General features: G+C 36.6%; 1 protein-coding gene across 3 annotated transcripts in view; it reads right to left on the reverse strand.

Moving 5' to 3' along the window:
* Positions 1 to 10,111, reverse strand: part of SMC2 (structural maintenance of chromosomes 2) — a 47,268-nt gene extending 37,157 nt beyond the window's left edge. Inside the window, exons 1-9 of one of the 3 annotated variants that reach the window (XM_050762291.1) lie at positions 9,780 to 10,111; positions 8,716 to 8,944; positions 7,970 to 8,119; positions 5,740 to 5,862; positions 4,615 to 4,653; positions 4,100 to 4,210; positions 3,868 to 3,912; positions 2,067 to 2,300; positions 1,695 to 1,844 (exon numbers count right to left, since the gene is read on the reverse strand). In XM_050762291.1, coding sequence (XP_050618248.1) covers positions 1,695 to 1,844; positions 2,067 to 2,300; positions 3,868 to 3,912; positions 4,100 to 4,210; positions 4,615 to 4,653; positions 5,740 to 5,862; positions 7,970 to 8,119; positions 8,716 to 8,883 — 1,020 coding nt within the window. In that variant the 5' untranslated portion in view covers positions 8,884 to 8,944; positions 9,780 to 10,111. Of the gene's footprint in view, positions 1 to 1,694; positions 1,845 to 2,066; positions 2,301 to 3,867; positions 3,913 to 4,099; positions 4,211 to 4,614; positions 4,654 to 5,739; positions 5,863 to 7,969; positions 8,120 to 8,715; positions 8,945 to 9,742 lie in introns of all 3 variants that reach the window. The other 2 variants (XM_050762289.1, XM_050762290.1) reach the window with 2 other exon arrangements.
* Between the last annotated feature and the right edge of the window lie 115 nt (positions 10,112 to 10,226).

The raw sequence follows: 10,226 nt of genomic DNA on the forward strand, positions 1-10,226 counted from the left end.
GACAAGCTGGTAACCTGCATACAATAAACCTGCTTCAAAGAGTTCAGGGAGTTAAGACTGCTTAGAGATTTGGAAGGTATCAACATATAGATGATATTTAGAGTTACAGACCTGGATGAGACCACCTATGTCATGAACATTTATAAAAGATATCAGAGTGCTAGCCTTAGGGCATACTAACATTAAGAGATCTAAAAGAATAAGGGATACAGAAAAGAAGGATGAAAAAGGAGCAATCAGTGTGTGAAGCTTAAGGACATGACAAGACTAAAGAAAAACGAACCCAAAACAAGGCAGGCCCACACATTTAGAGCTTTACAAAACCTTAAAAAAAAAAAAAGTAATTGGTGATTTGATTTCAGTTGTTGGATGTCACAACACAGACTGCTACATCACATCCATATTGCTTCAAAATTTTGTCTAAATTTTCCTCCTCTGTTTCTTAATTCAACCACTGTATTTCTCTGCAAAAATATCTAACAGGGCAATATAAAGAAATTATTTTCAAAAAGTTAATTTTTCTTCAGTGAAAAGGCAAATGTATATCTTCACTGGGACAACAGAATCACCCTCAAAAGAAATGCCATAAGCTCCAAAAACACACCTACTCATCTACCTACATATGAGACTATATACTTGACTCTTCTGTTACCATGGATGACCTATTCCTAGTTCTCATGAAGGTGACCTCTATACATTAGTTCCTATCCTACTTTCAGCTACTAAAGGGCCCTATTTTAACAACTCTTCCATCTCTCTCTCCTGAATTACAAATGACGCCTTTTCTACTGGATCTTTTCTGTCAATATAGAATTGATTTATCCCATGTAAAATCAAGCCAAAAAAACTCTTTCTTCTGTATTACCCTCCAGTTAGCTCCCTATTTCTCCTTCTTTCAGAAAACTTCTCAAAAAGTTATCTATAGTCACTTTTCTTTTTTCTGCTTTCATTCTGTCAGAGTATGAATACAATCTAATCAGGTACTCACGGACACTCCTCCTTGAAATCTCTTTTTTACCTGAACTCCAGGACAACTTACTTGCCTAATTTTCCTCACGCTACTCAATCTGTTTTGAATGCTGAACTATCCCAACATTCAAATATTGAAAGTATCCCAGGGCTCCAACCTTCTTATATAAACTTACAGCCTTGATCATTTTATCTAGTCTCACGGATTTAAATAACACCTATACATTGATGATCCCTCCAAATTTGTATTTTTGCCTGGATTCACTATTCATATATTTAAGTACCTAATCAACATCACTACTCAAGATGTCTTAACAGGCTCCTCACGCATATTACATTCACACTGTATTTCTTAAGCTTATCAAACCTGTTCTCCCTACTCTCCACCTTACTTCAATGGCTACCGAACTTAAAATCCCAAACTGTACCCTTTTTCCTCTACACCCCTAATCCCCTTCCCTGCTTTACCTTTTTTCCACATCAGTTATCACTATATAACATGTTACACGTTTTATTTATTTTTTTTATTATCATTTCCCCCAATGGAATGAACGCCCACAAGGCAAGGACTTCTGACTATTTGGTCCAGTTGTAACGCCAGCCCAAACAACTGTACTTAGCGTATAGCAGACACTCACTAAATATTCATGGAATAGATAAATGTACACTAGTGAGACTATACACTTGTCTACAAGTGGCACTAGTGGCACATTAAGCTCACTTACCTCAATCATATTTTTTTCCAGCTCTTTGCGTTTGCTTTCTTCACATGCCAGATTTTTCTTTTTGAGATCAAATGCACTTTGAGATTTAGTATTAACTCGCTGAGCCTCTGCAAGAGCATCTTCTAAAGATCGAAGTATACCTCCAATTTCCTGTAATAAAATGCAGCCAAGTCAGTCATTTATATAAAATTTGTTCATGTTGTCATTTTATTGTATGAGTTCTGTAGCAAATACTTTTTTATAAGTTATTTCATTATCTTACTATAAGATTAAGAAATCAATACAACAGACAATGCCCACTGAATCCTAGTTACCAAAATGTAGTACGTTTTCCACAGAGTATATTATCGATTCTAATACATATGTTCAGACCTTATCTTTTCTTTTTTCTAGTTCTTCTATTTCATGATTAAGTGCTTTTATTTTTTTATCGTTCTCAGACAATTCTTCCTGAAGCTTTATAATTTTATCTTGCATTTCTTTTAACTCCTCAGCTGAGCGTGCTTTGGTATCTTCAGCCAGCAAAAACTGATAAGCAATATATAAACGACTCAAATGTTCTATTTCTCTCATCACTTTTTGGTACTCCAAGTAGGAAGATCTTTCCTGAAAGGGAAGTTGCAAAAAAATAGTAACTCAAAATTGTATTAAAAAAAATTTAATTATGCAAGATGTATCAAACTTCTCATTACATGATGCAATAGATTTTGTCCTGTATTAAACAATTATAACATCTTAAATTGTAGGATACTTTACACAACATTAGAAGTCAGGACTTTCAGATAGCATTATAACTTCTCTAGTGAATCTTATTTGGCTACTTCTTCTAACAAATAATTGGGTAGCTGAGCTTAACAAAGAAATATGGACATAAAGTTCGTAAGCTAGTGTTAATAAGTCTGTTAAAGACCACTTACACACCCACCAATGATACACTATTACACAGATTCTGTAGTAGTATTACCAAGATGCCTACTCTAATATTCTTTGAAGCACTACTATAAGCACTTGCTCACATCATTACTAAACATGATTCCCATAAGGACCTAATGGGACCAGACAAAGTAATAACTAAAATCCTTAATTTACACATAAAAATCAAATTCAGAATGATGAAATGATCTGTCCATGTTGTTAGATTTAGGAAGAAATTGTGGCAAAATCAAGTCGAGGACCTAAGTTTAAATTCCTGATCTAGTGTTTTCTACTAAATCATGCATACAAAAAGGGTACCTTCAAGACCACAATTTTTCCAGTAAAATCTACACTACTATATGGATTCACAAGACAGCTCTGAGTAGTACCAAATTTCAATGAGCGTTTAATAAATTCCTAAATGGATATCTTTTAAAACGTCGTTTGGCTGGGCACAGTGGCTCACTCCTGTCATCCCAGCACTTCACGAGGCCGAGGTGGGTGGATCACTTGAGCCCAGGATTTCAAGACCAGCCTAAGAAACGACGAGAAACCCCATCTCTACAAAAAAAAAAATAAACTAGCAGGGTGTGGTGGCATGAATCTATAGTCCCCAGCTACTCAGAAGGCTAAGGTGGGAGGATTCCTTGAGACTGGAAGGTGGAGGCTGCAGTGAGCTGTGATCACACTACTGCACTCCACCCTGGGCGACAGAGTGAGACTTGTCTCAAGAAAACGAAAATGTAGCTCATAAATGTATTCTTTCATGAAATACTGCCATGTCTTTTGATATCAGGAGCAGCAAAGATTATAGGGAAAACCCAATCCTCTGTTTCAACACCTTCTGCTTACAAAATACCTTGACAGCAATAATTATAGTGATAGCCCCTCTTATCCTGGAAATTGTTCACTCTACCAATGAGGGTGTCTAAGGGTGCCATTATCTTTAAGAAATGTTTTTCCAGTCAATCCTATTTATCTAAAAAAATCCAGACTTGCTTAGCTTCAATAAAGTATTAAAATTCAGCATAACATTTTCTGAAACTATAAATATTACTCTCCAATATCCTATGACTCAGTAGATAAGTATATATCCTCTGCAAGCAGAAGGCTCAATTATGGACTGCCAACTCTAATTCCTTATCTCATCGCAGGAAAAAAACCCCCAAGAAATAGTATCACCATGTGTATGATTTTGGATACATCGCTGACTTTGAAAGACATTCTAATAGATTATCCTCAAATATACAGAATATACCTCTTTTAATTTTTGAATGGTTGGAGTAATCTCTTCTTCAAGTATCTGGAAAACAAAGAAAAATCAGTATTTTTAGCATGTAAAGTACTATTAAAATGTATTTGAAAGAGAAGTAGCATGGATGGCTATGGAAAACTGAACGAAGAAAAAAAAATTTTTCCCTCTTTACAGCAAAAACTCTATATGCAAAATTACATTCTTCTCCAAAAATGTTTTATATGAATTAAATTACCGTCTTAATTTCTTTCAGCTTAGCCTCCTTTTTTTCTATAGTTTTCTGTGCAGCTATTTTTTTGTATTCATACATCCTGGTTCCAGCTGCTTCTTCTATCATGGATAAAATCTGGAATGACAATTTTATTAACGTTTAGTATCCAAGACAATGTGTCCAACTGGAATTTACATTAAATATAACATTTTTGCCTTGACCTCACTAAACATCTTATCAAAATTTGGCCCAAATGAACCATTAAAGTTAAATACAGTAATTTCACACAAATCTTTTCCTGTAGGCTTATTCTGTAGGAATGAATTCTGACATGAAACACCAGTTGAGTAAGACTCCTTTACACGATCAAAATCAATTTTAATATCTGGGCATAGTGCCAAACATTAAACAGATATACAACTGTCTTTACTAATCATTCCTAAACAATGTTTCAAAAAATTTTAATAATATTTAAAAATTGTCTGAAAGATTAAATATCTATACCAACTATTTTTAATGTCCATAAATAGTACTCTTACCTCTGGAGGTTTCATATTCAATACTTTTGTAATTCGGCCCTGAAAATAAAATGGAAACTTACTAAGATAACAAATTACAGAAAATGTTTATCTGTACTACCATTCATGTTTATCTAGACTGAAGCTGCTTTATCTCATTTTACCAATCTTTGGGGATCTTTCCTTTATAATTCTTCCATGATTCTAGAATTTTGGGACTTTACTATTAACTTTCCCACTTACCAGTGATACAAATTATGGAAGTTAGGAAATGATACAAATGAAATAATTCATTAAATGATACAAAGTTAACAAGGACCATGTTTCTGAGACAGTTAACATTCCTAAGTAGAAATATTCAATTTTAAAACAGGTAAATATAAAAAGAAATTGTGGCATAATTAATAAACTTTTAAAATTTATTTGAATGATAACCCTCCAGGATAATTCACAAAACAGATGACATACTTCTAGGCTTCAAATAAAATAAAATATTTTATATCAATGCCAGTAAACCATTAAATTCATTCATTATCAAAAACAAGTAAAACAAAACACCTGCATGCCCAGGTGTCAGAGAATCGTATTACTAGAATGTAGATTCACTTAAAAGTAAGTTTTCAACTCTGAAGGTGTGTAGTGGAAATATTTTTATTTTGGTCCCACTGAGATGCTCCCATTGACTTTACTGTAATTCTCTCAAACGACAGCTGGATGGGTCAAATGACATAATGTAAATGTAAGATAAAATCAGCCTTTACTCCTCATTTGTGTCTCTAAATAAGCAAATTATTCAAACTTTTATACTTGAAATATTAAGATGCATTAATCCAATAATTTAAAAGGACATATTATGGCTTGCTTTCTTTTTTTTTTTACAGTTAACATGTATTGTTCTTTTAGTGACAACATAAAAAGTCAAGAAAAATTACTCCTAAACATTCTAGAGGAGTCAAAGGTCTATAATACAGTAGAATATATCACTGCAAGTAACTAAACCACATTTCTTAACAGATGGCCAGACACAGCACAATAGTAAATAAAAAGTATAAAATCCAAAACATATGGTACTTTTACTTTAACTGCTTAAATGTAAAACATGTCAACACTATTACGAAAGTGACATAAAGACCTCAAACAAAATACCTGCATGATGAGAAAGTGAGGGTTGTTAACATTAAGGCCAACAGAACAGAAGAGATCCTGTACTCTTGTGTTGTTAGCATTGACTCCATTGATTAAATATTTATTTCTACCACCAATAACCACCTATAAAAGAAAGCAATTTTAAAAATATTCATGTACATGCACACCTTGAGCTAGGATAAATTACTAAGCATATTAGCTTACGTTTATTTGTTCTGTCCAACTAGCAGTAAACAAAACCAATTCTGCATAAATAGTGGAACAAGTATGACATGGCTAAAAACACTAACTTGAGTCAGGACAACCGGCGTTTAATGCAAGTACTTTTGCTAACTAATTATGTAATTACACACAAGCCTCTTACCCTGGCCTGCACCAGACTAGGTCTCCAAGGTTACCTTCTAGCTTTATGTTTCCAAGTATATGTAAAACATACTTTCCTTTCCTAGTTACCTTCTTTCTGTAACTTTTCTACAGAGGCTTTCTCTACTTTTCAACAGGAACAGAAGTCAGACAAAGTAGCCTGACATCAATTCTTGACAAGATTCAAAAAGCTATTAATAAAGACATGATTTGTGACCATTTAAAAGAAAGGGTAATCACAGAGCTTCAGTATGGTTTCATTAAGTCATCTCAGACACCATACTCTACTACCACACTTAAATTGTCATTTATTGGGTATGACTGTCTCACCTACCAGATTGAGGTCCTTAAAGACAAGTTCTGTTTCTCATTCTTCTAACTACATCCCAGTACATTCAAAAACACCCAATATACATCAAGTATTTAATAAACATTGAATAAATATTGGTTCATTTATTTTCCTGATAGGACTACTAGGTTGGTAGTTCATATATTAATGTATTTGAAGAGACCTCTCTGACAAAAACTTTATAATTTTGGTGAAGATACAAGTTTATAGCCTGAATGAGGACAGGAACAATTAGGTAGATTATTAGTAAGAGACTTAGTGACAGTTCCTAAAGGATAAATATTTGATGGATGCCTAATGACACAGAACAGGATTCTGTCCTAACCTAGCCTGTATTTCTTTTTTTTTTTTTTAAATCAGAGGCTTCCATTAAAATAGAGGAGAAAATCTGTAAGTGATAAATAATAAGATGGACAGTAAATGGGAGTTGACTACATTTTTAAAAACAAAACCTTGGGCTGGGCACGGTGGCTCACGAGGCCGAGGCGGGCAGATTACAAGGTCAGGAGACTGAGACCACCCTAGCCAACACAGTGAAATCCCGTCTCTACTAAAAATACAAAAAAAAATTAGCCAGGTGTGGTGGTAGGTGCCTGTAGTATCAGCTACTCAGGAGGCTGAGGCAGAAGACTCTCTTGAACCTGGGAGACGAATATTGCAGTGAGCTGAGATGGTGCCACTACACTCCAGCCTGGGTAACAGAGCAAGACTCCGTCTTCAAAAAAAACCAAAAAACAAAAAACAAAACAAAACAAAAAACACTGACAAGCTGAAAACACTGCCTGACTATATTAATAACACACATAAAAAAAAAGCTCTACTGAGAAAAATAGAAGTAGAATGTCTAAAATGAAACAATAACTCTAACTAGACCGATTTTAGTACACTCAATCTAAGGTGTCATTAAAAGATAGATAGATGAATGCAGGGGCAGGGAGGGAAACTGGAGCATACCTGGTATAATCAGGCAAGTGAAGGAACTAGGAACAAACATCAATGAAAGACCTGGTAAGATTTCACTTAGAACTAAAACACATATGCTTGCAGATCACTTGAACACTGAAGTAGGGAATAAGTCAGATTTGCTCTTAGTGCTCTCAAGAGGACTAGGATTAATGAATAAAATTTGAAGACAGCAGACTCTGACAAAATTTATAGGGGTAACTTTCTAGTAAGACCTGTCCAAAAACAGAATGGGTTATCTCAGAAGACTGCAAGATCTCAAGTACACAGGTGTTCAAGAACAGCCAGAGAAGATTCAAGTATGGTTTAAGATTTCAGCATAGCTGAGTGCTTATACCGGATGAATAACTTTTCAGTTCTCTTTCAGTTCTCTTAGTGATAGAGTGTACATGATCAAAATTTTAATGTAAGGAAGATATTAAGGAATCTAGTCAGAATTTAAGGCACAAATTTTGCTCATCAACTTTCTCTAGCACGTTTTGCAAAGGCATAGGGCCAAAAACCACATCAGACATAAAAGGTCTTAAGATATCGAAATGTTTAATAGCCACTCACCTGCCTTGTTACTGTGATTTCATCATGAACCTCAAATCCTAAAGGACTTTGCTTTTTGTCAGAATTATCAAATGTGATTGACACAGAGGCTTTGGTAATACCAGCCTGCCCATTTTTGTAAACTAAATCTTGTAAATTAGAAGCTCGAACCTTAAATAAAAGAAGAAAAGTGTATCAATTACAAAACTCCCTACAAAGCAGCACTAAAAATGAATTCCTTGCTGTTGGAAAACCCACCAACATAGTGTCCACTAAGCAGACAAGGATAGGCAGCTGCATACTCTGGCAAGGAAAATAGGTAACAACCTGAAATGGACACTTTTCTCTATAGAACCTTTTCAACTCTGAATTGAATTGTTTCCTATTCATTTTTTAACAAAAAGTTACTTGGCAAGATATAAGGAAAGACAGTCCCAATGATTTTCACTAGTCATTCAATCTATTAGCAGGATTTGAAAAGGCATCATTACACAGGGTTGAAAATACTCTGGAATGAGACTACTTTACAGTCAGAAAGCCTGAGTTTTGAGGCATTGTTACTTATAAACTTCTCCAACATAAACATCTCTATGTTTCTATTTTCTCATCTAAAGGAGTAATAATAGTTTCCTTAAAAGGTGACAGTGAGGTGTAATTTACAAAAAGTATAAAAACACAAATGAAGAGAATATTGTTAAGTCTCCAAAGTTCAGGGAGGATTCTCCTGCCCCCTTAAATTCAAATAAATCAGAAAGTTTACACTTTACCTGAGACAGGTTGGAGATGCCCAGCAAAAAGCAGATGGAGTCCAATATGTTTGATTTTCCACTACCATTTAAGCCAGTGATAGCATTGAAGAGGGGGTCAAAACCATTGACTTCGGTTCTCTGAGCATAGGACTTGAATCCCTCTAGAATAATTGACTTAATATGCATTTTCGATACTGTCTTGGGTCAGCAAACCTCTGACAGGAATCAAACAGGCCACAAACCAGTTCTGTACGAAACAGAAATACCACCACCTAAGTGGAATGTAAACCTGGAATCATAATGAACACTAGGCAAAAACGGTAATGATAGGGTAATAGAAATAAAACAGCCACTTGACAAACTATCTTGTCTGATGTAAAGACATCGTTCATCTACTCAAAAATATAACAGAGTTAGCCACTATCTGGAAATTAAACCATTCAACTGGGAAGTCTTAACTATTTCTTACACCTGTTTTTCCAGGCTTGCCTTCTACTTTCATCATACTCTAGCTAATAAAGACTACGGATTATTTCATACCCCATTATCTTTGCCCACAATGTGCTTTTTTCTGATACTGACGTAGCTTACTCTCTACTGCACTCACGTCTTTGCTCAAATGTGTCACCCTACTGGAGTCCTCCCTGACCTCCCTGTGTCACCTCTCCACACTTCTTCACTCGGCTTTTTCCTTCATGGTACTTAAAACTGGTATTAGACGGTCATTACTTGTCTGTAAGTTCCTGTAGTATCTTCACCTACGTTCATCATTGCATCCCCGAATTGTGCTTGACTCCGGGAGGAGGGGAAGTCATCTAAGTATTTACTAGGGATGAGATGTATCTCATATTCTCCACCGTCTTGCTTTTACTCAGGCTGTTACTTTGCTTCTTGAGGCCTGTCTACACCTCTTCGCCCTACTCCAAGGCCGAATAGGAACTAGCCTTTATTTCTAAGGATCACCTAAGGTCGTCCTCCCCATAGCCCCCGCGTCCCGCCTCCCGCCAGGATGTCTGGCCGGGCTCAACCGGCCGTGCTCACGCACACGCCTCACCGCTGCCTCAGGCCAGGGCTTGACGCACCCCAAAAGCTCCTCCGGGTCACAAAGGCGGGGAGCAGGCCAACTCTCTAGCCGCGGCTGCTACGAAGAGAACTTCACCATAGCGGATACAACACCTGCCGCACCGCTCTCAACACCCGCGCCGGAACTATTTATTCCTTTGAATTTCGGCGCGAGCAAAGGACCCCACCTCCATTGCTTATTTCCTGTGCTGGTGCCTAGGAGCTGCCTGTCTTTAGGATTCCATTTTTCCCCTACACGCGAAGGATTAACGCTTCAGGGCAATAGGACGCAGAGTCTCGATAATGGCAGCTCCGGGGACTCCCAGGCGCGGGCCTGGGCACTACAAGAGCAGGTAGTATATGTTCACACCGGCGTCCGGCACGCTATGGTCAGCCCCACACCTCGTCCCCAGGTCCTCGCGCTTCGTCAGCCCCGCCCCTCCTCGGGTCCTCTAGTCAGCGTTCGG

Source organism: Macaca thibetana, chromosome 15 (assembly GCF_024542745.1).
Source record: "Macaca thibetana thibetana isolate TM-01 chromosome 15, ASM2454274v1, whole genome shotgun sequence".
In the NCBI taxonomy this organism is placed as follows: domain Eukaryota; kingdom Metazoa; phylum Chordata; class Mammalia; order Primates; family Cercopithecidae; genus Macaca; species Macaca thibetana.